Below are 23,212 nucleotides of genomic sequence, written 5' to 3'. Positions count from 1 at the left end.
TGTGTGTGTGTGTGTGTGAGTGTGTGTGTGTGTGTGTGTGTGTGTGTGTGTGTGTGTGTGTGTGTGTGTGTGTGTGTGTGTGTGTGTGTGTGTGTGTGTGTCTGTGTGTGTGTGTGTGTCTGTGTGTGTGTGTCTGTGTGTGTGTGTCTGTGTGTGTGTGTGCGCGCGCACGTGTGTGTGTGGGTGGGTGGGTGTACCGGAGTGAAGTAAGGAGAAGTGGACAGCAGGGAAGGAAAATGATCTGGAATCAGCCACAGGAGTTGTTCCTCTGCTGACTTCCACCTTGTTTTCATATCAAATGATGGTGAAGGTTTTCACAGTGTGTGAGTTAGCACACACGCACACAGTCCCAGGAGTGTGTTGGCAGGTTCAGGTGTGTCTCACCTGGCATTTGTGTAAGTGTCTGTGTGCACATGTGGATGGCTCCAGGCGGGGTGAGGGATTCTGGGAGAGGGCAGCTCATAAATTACCAAGAAATCTCAGCAGGATGGGGCCTTGAACTCATGGTGTGTGTTTGTGCTTGCGTGCCTTGCACTCCTTTATAAAGCAGAAACCAAGCATCTAATGGTTTCCATAGCTACACAGTCATAATGAAAAGTTTGCATGTGTGTGTCTGTGTGCTCCAAGTTACTCGACATCATTGTAAAAAAAAAAAAAAAAAAAAGTATAGTATACATATACACACACACACACACACACACACACAGACACACACAGACACACAGACACACACACACACACACACAGACACACACACACAACCAACTAACCTCATGCCAGGTCAGAGTGAGGCCTCATGTTTGCTTACTCTAACATTTCTTCCATGTACAGTGCCTAACAGCTGTGACTCATAACTGTTGAAAAGTGGCAACAAACACAGACACACACTCCACACATACTTACAATAATTACTTATGTATATCACTGTAATGATGCTGCTGAGTTTTATAGTATAATGGATGGTGATACAAATGACGAGGTTTCAATAAACACTACAAAATAATTCACTATGACTAATGTGAAGGCAAGCCAAAAATTACATTTGCAGGTTGCTTCCAATTACCTGGCTGCCACCTTCAACTTTACTATTCAAACAGCTGATTCCAATTCAAATATACTATGCATACTGGAAGTACTTCCTGGTTATTGTAATCCTGTAATTCTTTTTTAATATTCCTTGAACCTGCTCATACCTGTGAATACTCTTTCAGGGATTTTATTGCATTCACTCAGCACACACAATCAAAAAGGAAATAAAGCTTGACTTAAAGGAATTATTCATCATATGATGATAATTTATGACTAACTGTCTAAAGCTATGTCAGGTTTGCTGTGAGCAGTTTCATACAGGAACTATTTTCTTTTTACTAAACTACATCCACCAACTGCTTCACCATGCAAAAGGAAAAGTGCATCCACTCATAAATGAGGAGTGTGAGATATAAACATTAGTGGCGTCCTCCTCGGCTGAACTGTATCGTTAGCAAGGTCAGTAGTGCTAGGTGAGCTGGCAGTAGGTGTGATACGGTTGGTGGGTGTAGTTTGGAAGAAAGAAAATAATTCCTACATGAAACTGCTCAGAACAAGGTCTGTGGATTATCTTAAGTAACTGGGTCATGATTCACGGAAAAAGACATTGCTGTTGAGTTTTTCAAATGTATTTTTAATACCACCAGCCGAGTGCAATCTCGTCCCATTATATTCAAGTAAAGGCAGACATCTCTATGGCTAATATCTCCAACACTCGGCAACTCATGCCAAAACAATCTAGAATGATAAATGGCACCAAGAGGAAAAATATGTATTTTTTATTTTGGGTGAACTCTCCCTTTAAAAAAAATAAATAAATAATCACTGCTCTATTCCAAAAATACTTACCATGAAGAGAAAACCGAACATGGTGTGCAATGAAGATATGGTGCATGAATGTTAAAACAGACACAAGTCCACGCACAGACACACTTGCTCTAAAATAACGTCTGTTTAGAATAGCAAGATGTATAAGTCTCATAGGGCTCATCGCCAACGTCAGCTGTGACGCCACTGGCTCCATGGCAACAGAGTGTGTTTGATTGGTTGTGTCTCAAAGGTGTTAGACAAATTGCTTGATGCATTAACAACATCTTGAGTGTTTACATGGGCTGATGATTTAAAACTCGAGACTAGAGGGGTATGGGGGGGTCTGAGGACGAAATGAATTTCTGTCAAAATTATTTACAAGCGATGAATTGTTTCCGTCCAAAATGCTGTAGCTGTTTTCTAGAATATGTTACTGGATCCTAACTGATCAATAATTTAGAAAGAGAGATGACTGCACCAATTCCATATTCATGGGTTGCAGGGTAGTAATTTCTATGTTGAGTGCACTCCAGGCAGACAGTGAAACCTCAAGGAGTTGGCACCTATTCAGAGAGCTGCTTCCAAAAGCTGTCACCACATGTTTAGACCGTGATCCAACTGAATGTGAGAGACAGAAGAGGAAAAATATATACTGTATGCACAATGTACAGGAAGAGAATATACCAGTAAATGTAGAGAGGCGTACAGTCTGTTGAGAATAAACTGATGCCAATATAAGCCAACAGGCTGACAAGTGGAGGGCTTGTGATCAAAAGATCATCAGTTTAAATCCCCACACCAGCTGGAAAATGTGGGTGGGGAAAGTGAATGAGTAACACGCTTCTTCCCTCCATCATCAACCACCGCAGGTGCCCTTAAGCAAAGTACTTAACCTCCGACTGTTCTGATGGAGATGCTCAGTGACCAGTGGTGAGAGTTCTTCAGCAGATTTAAAGCTTTCACACAGCAAAAGATATTTTAAGAAGTTCAAATGGTACCTGTAACTGCTTATAAGACATATCAAGCAGCAGTTCAAAGGAAATATGACTAAAGGAGCTCCATGCAATATTCAGAGCATTAATATAGCAGCAAAACACCATTTGATATCTAAAGATATATTTAAGCGATGTAGTCCTGAGCAGAAAGTAAAGTAAAGTCCCTCTTTGCATGTTGTAATCTGAGTTTCTCTGTTTTTTTTGTTGTTATTTGTTACCCATCACACCACTTATTGGCACATTTAACTGCCAAATCCATAAATACGCTGTGCTCTACTTCTCTACATCACAGGCTGTATGAGTTATATCCGCTGCAGTAGTGGGTCAATTATATCGTATCAAATCAAAGAATTATTGATTTGTTGAAACCATACAAATAGTCTTTTTTCACATCTGGGTACAAAAAAATGCAGGTGTCCTTTCATTGAACTGGGAGCACCCATCCTCCAGTACCACCACTCTGTCAGCACTGTTGCTTATTGCTGTTAGCGCTTTTATAACTGTTAGCACCATGACATGATCGGCTCAACTCCCTTATGTTGTGAGCCATTTGCAGACAACCTCTGAATCATAGATGAGCGCTGAATATAAAAAAAAGCTCCTCTGATGTGACCCAAATGTAACTTCAAGTAATAAAATTCAACGTGAAGAATGTGAAATCCAACATTTCAACAAGTCGTTTAAATAATTTCACATAAATTTGCATAGGATGTAAACCCAGCCATTAATGGTAAAAGAAAATATATGTAAAAGAAAATTGCATTTTTAGAAATAAAGACTTTGCTGTTTGGGTTAATCATTTTAATATTACTTTTCAAATAAGAATTTCGAAATATATTTTCTCTGTATATAAAAAAAAAAGCAATCGTCTTTAGAAATCTTTTTTTTATTACCTTGTGGGACTCTGGCACAACAGCAGATTATCATTTTTTAATCTTAGTTTCTAAAATTTCTATTTAATAAAGCATAATCTGAGCTGTACTAATTTAAAGTAGACTTTGCTGATTTGTAACCTCAGAGTAGTGTCTTTTAACAGTTTGAAACAATAACCTTTGGGTGCACTGGGACATGATATATTATGTCATATTTAAACATAAGAATCAGGTTGTCGGAAAACAGCAAGAATATGCTTCTAGCACACATTAAAAAGTAGACCTGTGCTGACTGTGTGCATTCAGCTCATCTACACGGTAGCCAAACTGTAAAGCTGGAAGCAGACGTGTGTATCTAAAAACAAACTTAAAGCAAACAAACACAGACTATTAGCATGCGCAATGCAAGCACCACCCCTGCCCCAAATTCTCTGATAACTCCTGATAATGATGTATGCAACACACCACCCACACACAGTACAGATCAATACATAATTACACTGACAATTAGTATCATTAGAGGGGTGCTAGAGATGGGGATTTGTTGAGCTAAACACTCCTCAGAGAGAGAGAGAAAGGTCAGAAAATAGAGAGAGAGAATTAAGCAGCTCACACACAGTCTGCATGGGGTCTTTTCCAAAAGGTTTTCTATTGTCCTTTAATAATGGGATGAGAGCGACACTTGAGCACAGAGTGGGTGTGATATTGTTAGCTCACACACACACACCACTGTAACGCAATCAAATGTCTATCCTGCGTACAAATGAACAAATTCTGGATTTCACATCCCAAAATATTAACCGAAACATGACCCATTAGTGCCAATAACGCTTGAGACAACCCGCCCGATCGGCATCTCCTAGCTCAACTCATTTAGACTGTCAATTAACTCTGCTCGTCAACTCTTGCTCAATTAATCAGGTCTAATTACTTTAACGCATTTGCCGGCACATCCTTTTAGATTAGGTCCGCAGGAACAGAACTGTGTTTTACAAAGACCACAATTGAGCAGTGTTTATTAGATGATATTCATAATGATGGATTTAACAAGGTTAGGAGCCGGCCAGTTCCGCTCTTTTTCTTTTCTGTAACAACGTAATGAAAATCTGCCCGGTTTGCTTAATGACAGCTCGTGACGTGCAGGATATCTGTTAGCAGGTCTAGCAGCAGAGAGAAAACCTGACATTCTGCTTATTCATAAAAAGGACTTGAACAAAACAAGAAAACGAAATCTAGGAGGGAAAACACAAACAACGAAATGAAGAGAACTCACACTGTGAGCTCTACTGCGTCTAATTCAGTCAGCACGTTTACATGATGATAGAAAATGTTGAGTTACTGTGTTAGTCTGACGAAATTAGACTAACACACCCAGATAATCTGATTGGAAGTTGAGCTATTCTGTCGTGTAAACACCTCAGTCAGACTTTAACTGAACTAGGCGTTCTGTGTGTGCTCCTGGCCCCTGCTCCCGCCTCCCTCTGTGGTTAGGACAAGAACTGTTCGAAACCTTTGAGGGGGCAAGGCGGATTGCTTAACGGTCAGGCATTTAAAAAAAAGTTAAGCACTGAGGAGGGACTTGTGTTTTCAACTTTGGCTTAGCAAGGGACATGCAACTTGAAAAGGTGGTATTTTATATTTACTTTAAATAAAAAGTCACACCTCAGCCACCCCCATCCTCTGATAAATAAAGTACAGTCCCATAACACCGGCATGGAAGCTAGGCAACGTATTTCTGTGGACGGTGCCGCAGCAGAACATACTTCAGCCACCTAAAAAAAATCAATATCATTTTAAGTGTACACCTATCTGAATACTTGCTCTGCTTTACCTCACACAGGCTGATCGAGGAAGCCGTGAACCAGCAACTAAAATGTTTTTCTCATTGCAGTATGGTGTTTCTGATATAACAGCTTCAAATCTCCATCTGTAAGGGCTGTCTTATGGCAAGGTAAAGCGGTAAAAATATTGTGAATTTAGCGTTCACTTAAACTGTTAAACTACTTTTCTAGTAGGCATGAAACGGATCAATGAAGGCAGAGTTTGCTCAGGACTGTTTCATTATATGTTTGTGACGCAGCAGCTCTCTATCCCAAAGTCATTGTAAGTAAACAGTTGTGATTGTGATGCCATCTATATCATAAACTGTATAATAATTTAGGTTTATTAAAACTAGCTGCTGAAAGGGGGTATATCTTCACCTGCTGTGGAGGAGTCGGAAATATACCTATCAATAAATCTACTCTCCCCCGCGCTTGTATACTGGGACAAGGACAGAAGTGTAATCGAGCTATAACCGTAGCTCCACTAAAGTGTGCACGTAAACGTACTGACTGAGTCAGTGTAATAGTGTGTGTTCTTATCAGCCATGGGTGTAAGGATGGGTTAAAACATTTGCATCAGCTATACTGCTGTAATCAGTCTCTAGAGTGCAGCTCACCACGGGACGTTACTTATTCTGATAACCACGCTCCACTTAGCAGCTACCCTGACTACACAAAACACACACAAACACACACAGACACACACACACAGTACAATGATAACTTAAAGCTCCAGCAGCAGCAATATTGTAAAAAATAATCAGAACTTAATACTCAAGTACATGCAGTAACAGTCTTTATGCTTGACCTAAGTAAATAGCCCCAACTATTAAAATCTAGAAAAAAACCAAGAGTGACCAACCTGTTTATTCAGGCATAAGTGACTGAGCCTCAAGCTCTTTCACAGCAATGCCCTGAATTCACATTTCACACATCAAGCATGTTCCAAGGAAAGATGCATCACTGCAACTCCCACACTGCCTCACATGTAATGTCTTGTGAAGGCAGCATTGAAATACCACAGCGGTGAGTGCTATCGCCAACAAGCTGGCAAAATTCAAAATAACTACGAGTCAAAAGTGATCACATGAGGATCGATTTCAGGTTTAGAATTAAATCTCACCTTTGACACTGATGGTCAACAGCTGGCCTATGCAACATGAAAAAATGAAAACTTGAGACTGACTTTTTTTTGACTATCATTGATCTCCGGTTGATTGATGAATTGGCTTGTGACAAAGTTCAAAACCTCACCATCCATCTGGTGATCAAGAGAAAGGAGCTTGACATTTTGAATAGTCTTTGGGTCAGATACGAGCATCATGTAGTACCAGTGGTGAAACAGGAAAATGGACTTTCCAGGTCAAGTTTTTGTATGTTTAACAGTGTTAAACAAATGTTTTCTTGGTATCGTTTCACATGTAAAAAGGTAAGGCACTGGCTACATGTACATGCACTTTTTTCCAAATTTAACATTTTCTGTTTCTGGACATGTGGAATATGCCAGCATTATTCGAGTTTTAATAGCTTCGACATCTTCTAACATGAGTACAGCACATTGGAATATGCATCTATATCAAGGCTGCTACTGCAGTTTGTGACACATGGCGTCTTGTATGTTTAAGGTTAGCTCTGTGCATTGTCATGAATAAGTTGTAAAAAAAATACCAAATAAAATAACAACTAACCAATAATTAGCAAGGGTGGGGTAGAGATGCATGCACAAAAGAAAAGCCAAAATTTATGGTCTAAATACTTCTAAACATTATGAGGGAATTGGATATTAACAGGTCTGGATATCAACAATATTGCAACTCTGAACTTTTCAAGAAGGTGGTTGAAGGAATGAAAGAGGGAGGATGTGTTTGTACAATCAAACAAGTCCGCACCAGTGAAACCTTTGGAAAAATTCTATTCTGACCCAAAATAAGCCCAACAAAATGACGAGCAGCTCCAGCCGTTCCACTCTTCTATATTTGGACATGATAAATGACATGTTGGAGTGCATGAATCAGAGTACACACAGCTGCATGTGAACGGGAATAACAGTGGAATATACAATATCATTAGCCATATAAAACGTTTAGTAGGAATATTGTCTTTTTTTGGAATTAGGGGAGAAACCAGAATATTTTCTGCATGTCCATGTAGCCATTGAAACTGCAGGTTGCAGGAGGATTTGGGCAAGATCAGGACAGCCTGTCTTCATAGTATGAGTGAACTAAATAAGCAATTACAAATGCAGTTTTGACCAACAACAGAATGCAAAAAAAGCACACCGAATATGCTCAATTATTCTGTAGAAAGTTCCTAAATCAGCCCTAAAACAATAACTGGAGACTGTCACAGGACAAGGACTGCTATGTAGTATGCTGAAGGTAATATGACCCTGCAGTGCACTGGTGTTACATCTCATGACTTTTCCATGACTTTCTATAACTTAATCCATGTTTTCTAATCACCCAAAGATTACAGCTGGCTAGTTGAATGTTTTGCTTGCTGTGGAGAAAAGCTGCTGGAAATCACTATTTAATGTGATGACTGCAGTGAGTAAGAAAATATATTCTGCAAAGTGACCCCTGAGCAAAAAGATTCCCTGACTTTCTCGGACCGGAGGACACCTCTATAAATCCAGTGATATTTCATAAAAACTACGAGAGCTCTGTTGTGTTCCTGAGCCCTCCTTATTATCGGGCCTTCTCCTAGATATACACTCCCTGTCAGAGGAGCCACGACGCGCACACATACACACGCAGAGTTGACATGACAGAGAGCCGTGCTGCTGAAGAGGACAGTGTGGTGGCCAGGTGACGGACACCGATATTATTTGTGCAGCAGCCAACGTTCAATCACCCTCTCCTCTCCTCCCTCCACTCTCTCCCTTCTTTCTGTCATTCGCCCTTTTCTCCTGCTGTTCTTGGCAGTGGTGGCGAAAAGATTTCTGGGGCTATCACTCTTCCTCTCGTCCTCCTCTTCGCTCCGTCGGTGAATCACTGCCTTTCCTTCGAGCACACCCTGGCTGTAAAAAGCTTGCTGCTCTCTCCTAGGCTGTTTTTCGTTCTCTCCGTCTCTTCCTACATACTATGTTCTCTGTTTATTCCTCTTTCAATAAAATCACCACTCTTGTATCATTCTCCTTTACATGTCTGTCTTGTTTGATATGTCTTACACATGTGCGCTTTTTTTTTTTATCTACACGGATTGGAATCTCGCTGCTTTGTCGCATCGAAAAATAAATTAAATAAAATCACACCGAAAAATGGTTAGAAATCAGATTCAAAACATGTTCAAAGATGTTTTGACATCAAAATCCAGTTGAATCAAAATTCCAACTGTCATTGCTCAAAGACAACCATAACACTGATGTCACACTCCAGTCAGCCAGCTGTGACTTCAGTGCAAAGCATGCCTTCACAAAATCCTCGTGACTGATATCTCTGGACATTTTTATGGTGCCAACAGTAAAAGAACATATCTGTGTTTTTCATCTGGCCTGTAGCTTACTGTTTTGGTTTCCTGCGTTTCAAAATACAGCATCAGTGAGTGTAAACGCATGCCTACAGTACAATCATTTCCACAGCGACCAGTGCAGACAGGTTCAAAATGCCTCAACACACAAATCTAGGCTTGATCACTTAAAAATAGCAATGTCAGTGCTAAAGATCAGGTTTGAGAAACTTCCCTGCATTCTGGACAGAGTCAACAACACAGCTGGCTTTTCCTCCCTTTTGTGCTTTCTTTCTGAATCCGTTCCCTTTTCCCTTCAAGCCTCTTCCTTGGCTCGCTCTAGTTGTTTTCACACTCACTCTGTCTCTCTCATCTCCTCAACACCATCTTTCAAATTCCCTTACTCTCTGCTGTACAGCGCTTTGGCGTCTAACTCCTTCTCTCTCCCCGACTCCCTCGCGTCCTCTCATTTTTACGCCCACCCACGTCCGGCACCTCTTTCTTTCTCTCTTGTCCCTCTCTCTGCTTTTGCTGCCGTCTCTCTCATTTACCTCCTGAAACATCCTTTCTTCACTCACCTCTATACCTCCCTCTCTCACTCTCCCCTGTGTGGAAATGGTTTGTATTGATCCACTCTCAAACCGGGGAGAAGGTCAGGGGTTCACTAATAAAGCTCAGGGACAAAACAGAGACACACAAACAGACACACACGCACACACACACACGCACGCAAACACACACACACACACACACACACACACACACACACAAACACACAAGACAAATATAGCCAGGTAACAGGGCTGGGGTGATGAATGGTGTGTATCTGCTTCATCCAACACACATATTTTTTTTATAACAGAGCTGCTTCTAATATGCCCAAACATTTGTGTTACAGAAAAACAGCCACCCCCTCTCTGTGCCCATAAACATATCACTCTAATGACGGCCGGAGGCCAGAAATTATGATCCAGCACAAATATGAACTCCACACAGGGAGCTGACGGAGTGGCTGGCCATCCATCATGGCTGTGTGTCTAACAGCTGTCCAGTCCCCACACACCCGCACCCCCCCCAGCCCTGCCCTCTCCACCGCTCTATGGCAGGGTCAACCTTACGTATTCACCCTCCACCCCCACATCACACGATCGTTCCCACACTTCTTAGTCGAATGCAGTTTAAATGGGCATTTATGAGTTTCGTAGCCTAGAGGTTAGAGGAGTGCATTGGAATTCCTTGAGTGGCTGGGAAAATCTGGGTGGGGTTCAGTGCTAAACACCAGTAGCTTAAACTTTAGAGAGCTGCGAAGCAGGAGATTGCCAGTTTAAACACCTAGATCAGAGATAATTTCCAGTTAGAGATAAAACGATATGAAAATTTCAAATCACTATGAAAGAGACTAAAATTTTCGAGCTATCACTATTCTCATGCTATTGTTAAAAAGCGCTGAAAATGTAAAAAAAAAAAAAAAAAGTACTGATACACACCAGGGGTCGAAATTAACTTTTTGTCCACCTGCCACTGTGGCTGGTGGATTTCACAATTTACCGGCCATTCAATAGAGATGCATTTAAGGCCCCACCGCAGAAGAACAATTCATCACTCTCCATCGACTTTGTATTGAGTAAAGGTGCCTTCCTGTCATTTATGTCTGCAAGCAAACAAAAATACCCAAAAAGTGCATTGTGGTGGGATGCTGACATGCAGCAAGCTTTATGCTAATTTGGCCAGACAAGCTACGACATGCCTAGTTCCACATGCTTGCTCGAGTGTCTGTGACACTGTAGATGAGGACCAGGGACGCCGTGAACAAGGTAAAAGAAAAGCAAACTGCATGCTGTGCCTGTGCACCTTTAGCCTGTACACTGTCACTTAACTGTGACTGAGGCCGGATATTATTTACAGGGACTTTTTCAAAGTCCGGCAATGAAATATAGTTTCACTACCCTACCCTAAGTCAAATTTGAAATGGTAATACTGCCAGGAATTTATAATGAAACCAGAAACAGTTTAATCCCTACGGTCAGTGGTAAGATCATCCTGAACTTGGCTGGCTTGTAAAGCTCTCTGCTTTTTCTGTACTTTTAGCTCTGCTGTCTGGAGCCTCATCTGTGTTTCTCCATGTTTGTTATGCTTAGTTATGTCGCGGCTCATCCCACACTGAAAAATGATATCAGGCATCTGAGGTCAGATTTTGAGGTTGCTTAGACCACTGACAGAGGTTAAGCTCAGTGGTGGTCAGCTGACATGAGGTCACTGCTTAGGGGCAACGTGGCAGACGTCATTAACCTGAGGCTGACCCCTCGAGCCTCACTGCTGTCGTGGGGTCAGCCAATTCATCTCTGACGCTATTACATCATCACTGATGACATCTTATATGGGATGACGGGATTTTGAGAGGATGTTTAAGTGGTGATAAATTATGAGTGAGAGTAATCCTTATCAAAAACTCCAGTAACCATGGTAACAGGCCTGACTGGCAGAATGGGATGGGGAAGCAGTGGTCGCTATGGGATGCTCTTTCTGCAAATGAACAAAACTCACAATGTATGATGGCACACAAGCATGATTTAAGACACTACAATGGAAGCCATCTTCAATGTTATTCATGAACATCTTCCCCTGCGATAACACGTGAAAACATTCTATAGGCTGCAATGGTAAGGCCATGTCAGATGAAATGCAATACATTATGTCTAGTTTCTAGTATTTTCAAAAGCCAACAAACTGTATGGTCGTATTTACTCTTTTGTGGTTAGATAGTCCATCTGCTGACAGTCATGATGCAATCATTCTCCTCTAGCTCAGTGCTGACAATGAGGTGCAGTGTTTCCCACAGAATTCAAATTAGTCCCTTTTTCTTATCATTCTGTGTCCCCTATCTAAATTTGGACATTTTTGCAGGTCCGTAAACACAGTGCAGGGAAAAAGGAACTCCTCACAAGTTCCTTTTTTCCTCTACAGCAGTTTGAAGAGCTTGAGTCATGGTATTAAAAATTATAAATGACTTCAAAAATATAAAATGTTTATATTTTTTAACAATAAAGCATGTAAACATGTAGAAACCCAAAACAAAAATGAACCTGAAAATAAGCACAAAAAAGCTCTTTAAAGAAAATCATTCCTAATTTGCTCTTTAAAAGAGAAGTTCTATCAAGCAGAGTATCTGGAAGACAGACTCTAATTAAAAAGTCTGCCACAAATAAATGAATACGAGGAGAACCCTGAGGTGAGCAGCACATCAGCACAATGCTGTTACCAGGCATGTGAATTTGCACATACATCATTTAACTGGCCAGCACAGTGAGTTACAGGATGATGTTGCACTGCACTGCAGCAGTAGTGTAAAGGTCTAATTGAAATAAATGAGATGCTGCTTTTTTCGCCTCAGAGCTATTGTCAGTGTGATGGGCCCAAAAGGGAAAAAAGCACAAAAAAGAATGAGGACAACCATTGAACAGGAAAGAGACTACATCTACAGAAGGTGGTAAAAGGGGGGGGGGTGAAAGAGGACTTGGCTCGGTCATTCACATCACTTACACTGCCCCACAAAACACACCTGAGCACTCAAGCTAATGAAGGCCTACGCAGAGAAAGAGTGCTATTCTTACCAAAGATCACTCCATTAGTTGCAACACACAGGGTGAATGGTTTGTGTATTTATTTGTGTGTGTGTGTGTGTGTGTGTGTGTGTGTGTGTGTGTGTGTGTGTGCAATGAAGACACCTGCTGGAAAAAATGGTGTGCACTGACATTTAAAGGAATGCTTTAAAACAGGTATTTCAATTAAGCTATCTTAAGAGAGAGTGAGATGGAGGGGACGGATGGGTGAATTTAAAGAGCACACAGGATGGAAGATGAGGTCGCAGAGACAGCTGGTCAGCTGAGAGCGAGGCACACTTAACACTAATAGATGGAACAAAGACACAAGAGCCGTGAGGCAGATGCAGCCCGAAGGGTATGCAAGGGGAGACAGAAGAGAATGAGGCATGAAAGGCAGAGGAAATAAAAGCATATGAACAGGTATATACAGAAACCAGAGTGTGTGCTGTTGTGTAGTGCCTTAAGAACTCCAGTGTGTCTTTGCGAGCAGTGTCCTCTGCAATGCATGCAGGGCCATGCACCGTGGATCAGTTAGTAAAAACCAAGTCTTGCTCGTGCTATCCCCCAGGATCTCACACTGCAGTGCACCGAACCATACCGTGTGTATGTATGTGTGTGTGTGTGTGAGCGAGTGCTACTCCTGAGTGACATTTCACAAATCCAGGGGACTGGGCTAATGATGTCCCCTGTCTGACTAAATCAAAGCAGCACAGAGATAGTGGGCAGAGTGAAAATGGGCAGAAAAAAACAGTTAAATAGAAGACAGCATGAGAAAGAAGGAAGAGCTGTTCACACTTTATGTTAACCACTGCAGGCATGGAGCAACGCTGCTTATGAATGAATGTAGCATAAGTAGGCCAGTATTCAATTAGCAAGCACACAAAAAAGCGCTGAGTTGAGAAACAGGAGAAGCAGTCAGAGACCAAGGTTCCAGCAGCTTACAGCAAGTTACATTTAAGACTTTTTGGGACAGTGTTAATGCCACTCAAAATGGATTTTAGTATTTGTTACCAAAACATGAACTGATGTTAACTGCTAAGAATCAGGGGTAATTTTGCCCAAATATTTATTGCAACATAAAATATGACTTTTTTTGTCTTGTGATGGGAATGAAGGTAGAACAGAACAGGTAAAAACCTGGAGTTTGTTGGCAAGTTTTCTCAGCATTTTGTATTTCTCACTCTGCATGTGCTTGAATCTCGGTTTAATAGCCAACTGTCATTGAATTCGCACTTTGCTTTGTTGTCCAGGCTACAGTGACAGCAAGCTAGAAGACAGTGGATTCTCTGCTCTGAAAATTGTGTCTGTACATAAATTGTGAGTGTTGATGGTTCTGCTATACTGATCTGTGCGACGTTAATTTAAGAGTGATTCGGTAACTTCTTAAAAAAAAAAAAAAGATGTTGCCGGAGATATTGAACAATCCAACAGAGAAAAAAAATAAAGTCCCACTTCTCATATCTTTGCATTTTTAAGACTTGGTTGGTTGACTAAAGACACTTCAGTACCAAATAAGGCCTTTTTAGATTAATGAATTCAACGTGTCTGTTTAGAAATTTTAGGGATCTGCAGAAACCCTGACAATCTTAACAACATCAAAATTATTCTTTGCCATTTAATGATATGTATGTTTATGTACTTATGTATGCTAACAAGAATATTTACAGTATTACCTTGAGACAAGGTATTACACTTTTGCCAAAAGCACTGGTATCATACTTTCCCATTAAACTGGTTCTTTAAGGGCCAAGCTAATGCTAATGCAGTCTGCATCAGTGCCAACACAATCAAAACTTAATGTGTGCCTCGACTGATAAGTAAACTAATTCTCTCCAAGTAAAAAGGTTGTAACTAAAGTGCGTACTCAACAGAACTAAAAAAGCACAAAGAACGGATTTGAGCTTACCGAGTTGATGCAGGCGAGCTCCTTGTTGAGCAGCCAGGGTAAGGAGAGTTTCCCGTCTCCCTTGTAGCAGGACTGAATTCTGTCTTTGATCTTTTCTTTTATCCTCCTCAGGGTGAACAGACACAATGCTGACTCTTTGGGTGGTTTGGCCCGATTCTTCTGACCCTGAGAGAAGACTGTGAAGAGGATGTCTTCATTCTCAGAGATCCCCAGAGAGTTGGCCAGCTGCCGCCCTGGCCGTGCCAAGAAGGCATCCTGCACCAGGCGGTACTCGACCCCATCTTTAGTGCAGCCGATGGGAAACTCCACGTAGGAGTAGAACTTGGGGTCGTCCACGCAAAGGCGGACAATTTTAGAGGTGAAGAACTGCTCCCCGCTGGCATCGGGTGATGTCAATTGAGTATCCAGCTGCATTGTTAGATAATAGACAAACTGCTCGCTGCTGAAGCTATAAACATAATAGATGTCAAAAGCAGGGAACTTTGACAAAGTGTCCGAGGGGATCTTGAGCTGAGAGGAAACAAATTCATCCTGATAGACAAAGCTGAACATGTCAGCGTTTTCCTCGTTCTCCATCAACTTGCGGCTGGACAATGTGGGAAAGTACTCGGACTTGCCATCAATAGGGGTTCCGATGAACAGCTTGCTGGTTGGACTGTGGGGGGAGCTTATGATGACCCCCGACATGGTACCCGACTCTGCCACGCTGGAGAGGTAGTGCTCCTTGCGATGGTGGGGCTCGCCAAGCTTAAAGAGGTCATCCAGACGTAGGAACTGGCAGATCCCCTGCGAAGTGCTGCCACAGGCAATGAGGCGGTTCTGTTCGTAGTCTATGAGAAGAAGCTTGTTCACATTTGGGGTCTGGGCCAGGTCATGAGGGCAGGACTGGACACTGGGAGGAGGGTAGCACTTCTCATTGTCCACCACTGGGCCAGTCATGTGGCTGCGCAGTTTGGTCAAGTTGCTGGACAGCTTGAATATCCAGTTGACAGCTCCCACATAGACTTCTCCAGTTTTGTTGTGGATGGCCAGATGTGTGAGCCCCCACTCAGTAGGGGCAAAGCGTTTGAAGGGTGGGGGTTGGCCTCCAGAGAAGGATGAACTCATGATAAGCAAGAGCCCCAAAAGGAGAAACAAGTTCCCCTGGCCAGGAGAAGCCGCTGACCGAGCTAGGGGACACATTTCTGGGCTGTCTAGAGGCGAGGCTTAGGGGGTTGGGGAAGGAGAGAGAGAGGAGGAGAAGGAGGAGGAGAGCAAGTGCTGGTCCCAAGTCAGGATTTTCTTTTGTTTTTGCTCTTCTTGTCAAGGAATATGGGAGGACAGTTTGAGGGAGAGAGAGAGAGAAGGGAGGGGGCAACAGAACTCCTATTGATCCACTGTCCTGTTCTCAGCGTTGCGAGCCGTCATCAGGAACATCATCCGCAGAGGCACGAGGTGGGAGCCCTGGAAGGCAGAGAGAAAAAACACGGTGAGCATCCAAGGAACATTTCCTATTGATTATGCATCAAGCAGACAGAGAGGCCTAAAAGGCTCACAAATTGCACAGCCAAAATTAGAAAAAAAAATAGGCTGACATTTGCCCTCATGATAAATAAATAATATCAAATCAAGTCTGGGAGGCAAATGGGTGTCTGCATTTAATTATGAGTGGAGACAGCAGGGGAGGCATGGGCCGATTATTAAAGGCTCTGTACACATAATGGGAGTCTTGCTGGAATGAGTTATAGACTCGCAACATTGAACTCTTTAATATTTCATAACTTTCAACTTTACCATGGTGGCTTTGGAGGAGGCATGGGTTTGAAAAAAACGCCAGTGGGCACTGTTACATTGACAGCAAGCAATTTATAGCCAGGTCTGCTGAAGGCTTTCCTGTCATGGTTTGAACGGTATCAACACACTATACAGAAACCCTTTATTGTAATTCTGTCTATATAACCATAACCCAGGCATCAGGCTCTCGTGGCAGCACAGCAGGTCACCCAAGATACACTGCCTCCCCTCAGGGAGCTACAATCACAATGCATACTATCAGGGTAAGTATAATTTTAGCAGACAGAAATATTAAAGCCCTTGAGTGAAATGTGTGCTGCATATACAGCATGATTCTTAGTCTTGAAGGGTCTCTATCTTACACAACACTCTTTCACAGCCAATTCCACCCCCTCCACGCAAACAGCAATCACAATCAACACAATCAAAACCTGCCCGTCTATGCTATGTAGTCACCTATGGGATTAAAGCAGCGTTTAGACAGACAACAGTGCTGCATCAAAAAAGGAAATCCTCATATTTATTTTTTTAAAAAAAGAAAAAAATGCCTAGGCACAATGTGCGTTCTTTTTCTTGATGCAACACTATTTTCAATGTGAACGCAGCCCCACACTGCCCACATTTCATTGCATCCGGCCGCACTTCTTTCCTCACCGCCATCATCGTCCTCTCATACCACCTAATTCTGATAAATGAAGAGCAGGGGCTCCGCAAATACACATTTACTTAGGTCTGCTTTCATTTATGAGCTTCTCCCGAATACACAAATATATTTCACATAGCACACGGTGTACCCCGCAGCTGGTATCCCTTGACAACTTGGGATGCAGACAATAGAGGCGGTATATTAAAAGGGCAGGAGCGAGATAATTTATAGGGTGGTCGTTTTACGTAAAGGACAAGGAGGAGGAGAAGAGGAGGAGTCACAAGGAAAAGTATTTGCTTCTTTGGGCGTCCTCCAACGACAATGCAATGATGAGGCGCGGGGTTCTCCGGGCGTGTGCCGCCACTTGACAGGCCAATCATGTTCCCGCAATGCCAGGACATTAGTTCTCCTGTAAATGCTGATTATGCAAAACAGAATGCAACTCTCCCAGGGACCCCGTGCTTCAATTTCACCTTGACTATCAAAGTGTCTGCACGAAGGGTGTTTTACGACTACGCCGAATCGGAAAAGATGAGAGACACTGTGGAGAGATGAGGAGGGTAGGAAGAGGGGGAAGGGAGATAAAGGAGGGCGAAAACATGAGATAGAGGAAAATCAAAAGAAGGACAGAGACAGGAGAGGCAAAGAGGAATGTGAGGTTTTCCTTTCTTTTACTCCTTATCTCAGTTTCTGCCTCCTGCTCTCCATGTGGTGAGCCACAGGAACAAGGCTATCTGTCTATCAAGCACCGAGCGTACAGGTCAGGGAGTGTGGTCAGTTTATCAACCTCAAAGGGATGAGTGAGTGTGTTCAGAAACCGGTTTCTTGTATTGTGTTAATGCACCTATCCTTGGCTGGCTTTTAGCCATAGAATCAGGTCCGGATATTGTCCAGAGATGCCCTTTCACACATGTAGGAGACAACAGGAGATTGTGTCAGACGCGCTCTGGAAATACTCTGTTTGATTTAGTTGAGGGGTGGCACCTGGGTAGAGCATGCATGAGGCAGGATATGACACCAGGGTCACCTAAACTACAGAATCTCTTGCCATTTCTTGGCTGTCTGTGGTGAATTTAGCATCAGTCCTTACTGAGAGAAGTTCCTGAATGTCACCGTCTCACCTGTTAGACATTTTTGGCATATTCTTATAAATGACCTCTTTTTCACCTTTGGATGTTTGCTACTTTCTGGTTTTGCATGAACCAAATGACAGAAAAATCATCATCACATTCACTCGCTCGTCGTGAATTCTCCAGACAATGACCTGCTCTGTTCACACATGGGGCCAATCGGTCATTACGCAGACTTTGTGCTAGGGAACTGACGGGGTAAAGTACAATTAATCCAGTGCAACTGTCATTATATACAGCTCCTCCTGGTAATGTCTAGATAAGTTTCAGGTTGCAGTGCATGAGTGAAAGGGGCTCTTATAAAAAGTCAGGTAGTATGTGTCTGAGAGAGAATGTGAGTAAATACTCAGTGAGAGAAAAATGCACTTTTGGAAGTATTGAAAGAATTAAACACCTCAGTAAGAGGAGTCATTAAATTGCACATCAATTTTAGTCGCTGCTGCTGCAAATAGTCTGTGAGAGAGAAAAGAAAGAGAGAGAGAGAGAGAGAGAGAGAGAGAGAGAGAGAGAAAAGAGAAATAGTAGTGGCGACATTCGTGGAATAGCAAACCATAGCTCAGCTGAGACAAAGCAGCCCAGGTTCAGGGAGAGGTGGTGTCATCCTATTTCCACAAATGAAAGGCCAGGAGAAGAAATATAGGAGAGAGAAAAAGCAAGGTGGGGAAGAGGAGCATAGTGAGAAAAATAGAAAGCGAATGTAGGAGAAACTGCACGCACCAAAAGACATAGAGAGAGGAGAGCAGAAGGGTGAGTGAGGAGCAGCAGGAGCCAAACAAAAGGCAGCACCTCTGCTGCATTTTAATCAGAGCTCTACCTGCGCTTGAATCAAACGCCAGGGGAGCCCCGTGGATCAAGGCGCCTCGGCGCGGTAACTGCAGACAGAAGGGCCTGAGCTGCAGTTATCAGATATACCCTCACTCTCCACTCTGCAAGATTAAAACGACTCAATGCAGACGCCGTCCTCTTCGACATAAGCAGCCGCAATAAAGTGACGAGCCGGCCTATAAAAAAAAACTAATTTCTTGCTCAACAGTACGGCCGCGCCGCATGACGAGAGCAGATGCCAATTTAAAACGTGGTAGCACGTAGGGAGGCCGGCTGCCTCATTTTCCTTTGTCATTTCTGAGTGAGGAAAAAGATACAATGAGGCAGAGTGAGCAAATGAGAGAGGCAGATAAAGAACGAGAGAGAAAGTGGAGGAAAAAAATCATCCCCACAGTAATTCCTCTTCATTTAGGCCAGCCACGGCTTGATGTAAGAGTGTGTGAATCGCACAACAAATTGCATCTGGGGGTCTCCGGCTGCTTGTTATCTATCCCGGTAATAAGACGATGACATCACGACACACTTTAACGAACACATTAGTGAAAAGAACATGGAGTGAGCCACTTCAAAACTAACAGGAGAGCAAATCAGATGGACTGAAGACAAATAATGTGTTCACAAATTGGGCGGCAACCTTCTCTTTCTCAGTCCCTCCACTTCCACTCCGTCATGGCTGACATGCCCAACTGCTGAGAACATAGTCAATCGCTCAGCTTCTTACACATTCTCCTTTTTTCTTAAATTTCTCAATTTTCCCTCTACCTCCTTATCCCCCTAAGCCCTCTTCAATTTCAATTTCCTCCCCAGCTGAAGTGAAATGGTGGGAAGAGCGCTGAAACAAGGTTGCGGAGTCATATCTGGCACGATCAAGGAAAAACATGTCAATCATTTTGGGCTGGAGCGTGTCTGTGGCTTTGGGAATGGGCAGCCACCATAACGGGAGAGCCGAGGCTGTTATCACATCAGGGAAAAGCATTAGAGAGGACGGGCTGTAAGGGGCCAAGTTGATTGGATTTGATATCGCGACTCCCTATCAATTGACAGGACTGTACTGTGTCCCGATGGGCATTGGGAATCAGAATGAGGGATTGGAAAGGAGGTAGAAGACATAACAGAGAGGGAGGAGGGGTCCTTCCACAGTCTGACTTCATTTTGTTTATTTGGCTTAACGGCGGCGGGAATCTTGAGAAGAGAAGGGGGTGGCGGTGTGCTCTCGTGTACGTTGTGAGGAAATTCCAGATGCTGGTGAAGTAGCAGTGAGCTGCTGGTGAGCTGAGCTGGATCAACTCTCCCTCTCTCACCCTCTTCTCCAAAGCAGCTAAACCTGTCCATTCAGATAATGGTCGCGGCTTGGCCCTAGAGCTGTGCTGATTTATTGCCGGTGGCATATCAATTACAGCGCTTGCCACCGGAGGGGAGACAGAGAAGGAGAAGGTGGCAAGAAAGGGATGATGAGGAGGAAAGAAGAGAGTGGACGAATTCTCGGCTGCTGCGTCACAACATGTGGGTCACATCTGGGAGGAGAGGAAAAGGTGAGAGGGTCAAATTGAAGGTTTAAGAAAGAAAGCAAATATAGAAAGCAAGATGGATATGTGTGAGAATGAGCATCTGAAAATGAATGCAAATTCCCAAGACACACACACACACTCATATATGCACAAAGTCAATTATTGCAACCCAACCATGGCATAATCGAGGAGGTGACTGAAAGCAATACGGTTTAAAAGACACACACTGGGTGCACTTCAACCCACACACACAACTGATCTTCGTGTCTGTGCACAAATGGCCTCAATATAGGCACACAAAAACACTTTATCCAATATGTTATGCGCATGCAAATGAAAACACACATGTACAAAAACCTAATGGGTCTCTATCTTAATCTGCCCTCCACTTCTTCACTCAGCAGCCAACGCACTCCAGAGATTGGAGATTTGCCCGGGGGAGAAAAAGGAGATGGGTGAGGGGTGGGTGGAAGATTGAACAGCACGAGGAGGCGGCAGGAAGCGGGTGGCGGGGTGTGTGTGGGGGTAGGATGGTTAGAGAGAGGAGGTAAGATAGAAGGGGAGCCAAGCCCTGAAGCCTTAATCCTCTCCCAGGGTCTGCCTAATCTCACCGCCACTATCTGCATATGGGAAGAATGGATTACCATCCCCCGACACGCTGACGGACGGATGGGTGGCAATCCCCGGACAGACAACACACTCACAGACAAACACACAACAAGTCTGACTGAAGTTACTGCAGAGGATGTGGGTTGCTCTCTAAAAACTATTTAGGTGCTTTGTGCAAATACACACTCAAACCTGTGCGCAGACACACACACAGGTACGAATGTTGCAGGCTAGTTTTTGCAGCCTCGTTAGCCTGCCAGTCTGACATATGTCCCAATGAGAGGCTGTCTCAGAGGCTGAGAGGGCTAAAAGAGGGGGGGGGGTCAGACAAGCAATCTAAAGCTGAAACAGTCCTCTTAACGCGCCAAAAACTCAAATCTCAACACTGCGACAAAGCAATCACACCGTCTGCTGAGGATTATCAGAGAATGTCAACATTATTGCAATAACTCACTTGGATGTTATCAAAAAATATCAAAGCCCATTTGTCTTTGTCCATGGAAATTTGTTCATAAAGGTCCTCATTTTTCAGAAACAGACGAATGACAGCAGAAAACGTGTTAATAACTTGGTATGGACAGTATTTCTGGAGAGCCCCTGGGGCCAATGTAACAAGAAACAGTCGACTCAACATGTGATTTTCGTTTTTGTGTCATTACTTCATATCATTACTTTATTAAGGAGAAAAAAAGTGACAAAAAAAAGCATTTAAGAATGAGAAAAGAATATCCAAAATATGAGCTAGCACTTTTAAAGTGCCAAAATCAACCGCCCTTATATCGTATTCGAGTCATCCAGAGAGCCAAGACAAATTTCAGAGGAGGTAAGACCAATTTTCAAGAGGTCTGACAACAAAGCAGTATTATATATTGTGGTATCTTGTATCATTTCCTTCCTGCCTTGGCCGGGGGAACAAGCTGACTGGCAAGTCTTAAGGCATATAAAAAGTCCTTATGAGTTCTGTTTTAGTGCCAACGTAAATCAGTTTAGTGGAGGACAAGCGTCAATGCCCTTTCTCGCTCTCTCTGTGGCAGGTGGCCTGCCAAAACAAATGCCTTGTTCCAGAGCACAAAAGTGGTGTGTGTGTGTGTGTGTGTGTGTGTGTGTGTGTGTGTGTGTGTGTGTGCGTGTGCGTGTGTGTGTGTATGTGTGTCTCTGTAAGGAAGTCAGGCACTGGAACAAATTGAGCCCCCTGTCTTTAAAGCACCTTGCTGGGCTGACTTTCAAACCATCAGCCCGTCTGGAGTGATAAAACCTGATCTGGACCTGTACAGCGTCTACCCTTGACGACGTGAAGGAGTTAGGAAAAAGCCACGGAGCAGAAACACTTGCCTCAAACATCGACCTCGCTTCGTTCTGCATTAGTTTTGCTCAAGTAGGTCAGCCAAGAATAAATTCTTTACAGCAGACGCTTTACAAGCTGCTCCACTCTGTTCCATGGAATAATGGAATCTGAAGACTGTAAAATGTTTTTCTGAGAAAGTATCATGAGCCGTAGAGTCATAAAACACATAATAATAAACAATCATTAAAAACATGAAAAACAGGCTTTTAGACTTTACACCACAGATTTTTTTTTTGTTAGCCTGATAATCTGTAATAATCTGACTCGTGACACTTATTTTTCACTGTCCTCTGTTTGTTCCCCAGGCTTGGATCAGTATCCTGCACAAGGACGAGGGTAGAATCTGACAGACAATCCACTCACACATTCAAGGGCTGGAGCTGCAATAAGTGCAAGGACAACTGCTTCTCTGACACCCGATGTGCCTTATGGATAACAGACGTGTGTGTGGGTGTGTGTGTGTGTGTGTGTGAGACAGCTGCCACTTCGAGACAGTAGACAGACTGTGGGCACTACATCACACAAATTCTTCTCCTCCTCATTCCCTGTGACAATAAACACTCTCACACGCTTGTGTTTTCAGAGGTAAATGGGATTATGTGCCGACAGACGTTACTTCAGACACTCAGTGGTATACAAGTATGTGGTTACGTGTGTGTTGCAGTCGGTGACAAATGTTTGCCTGTGCTCTGAAGCTTCAGCACACAGTTGTCCCTGCTCTGCCTGCATTTGTCGAATACGACATGGAGGGAGAAGGGGGTCATCGGCTACTGTGTGTGTTTAAGATGAGGTCTAAAGAGCATGAAAGACTCACTACACACACACCATGGCAACATTAGCCCTTTTAACACAGAGATCCTGCAATCTTTCCTCAATAAAGACCCTTCATTAC

General features: G+C 43.1%; 1 protein-coding gene across 4 annotated transcripts in view; it reads right to left on the bottom strand.

Annotated features, from left to right (window-relative positions):
- The window catches only part of LOC121954181 (plexin-A1-like), a 230,490-nt gene that overhangs the window by 173,996 nt on the left and 33,282 nt on the right, over window positions 1-23,212 (bottom strand). For all 4 annotated transcript variants that reach the window (XM_042501521.1, XM_042501533.1, XM_042501523.1 and 1 more), the window contains exon 2: window positions 14,485-15,927. In XM_042501521.1, coding sequence (XP_042357455.1) covers window positions 14,485-15,666 — 1,182 coding nt within the window. In that variant the 5' untranslated portion in view covers window positions 15,667-15,927. The remainder of the gene's footprint in view (window positions 1-14,484; window positions 15,928-23,212) is intronic.

This window comes from Plectropomus leopardus, chromosome 2, assembly GCF_008729295.1.
Source record: "Plectropomus leopardus isolate mb chromosome 2, YSFRI_Pleo_2.0, whole genome shotgun sequence".
Lineage (NCBI taxonomy): Eukaryota > Metazoa > Chordata > Actinopteri > Perciformes > Serranidae > Plectropomus > Plectropomus leopardus.
Note: the sequence above shows the minus strand (reverse complement) of the source record. Positions and strands in the feature narration are given on the sequence as shown.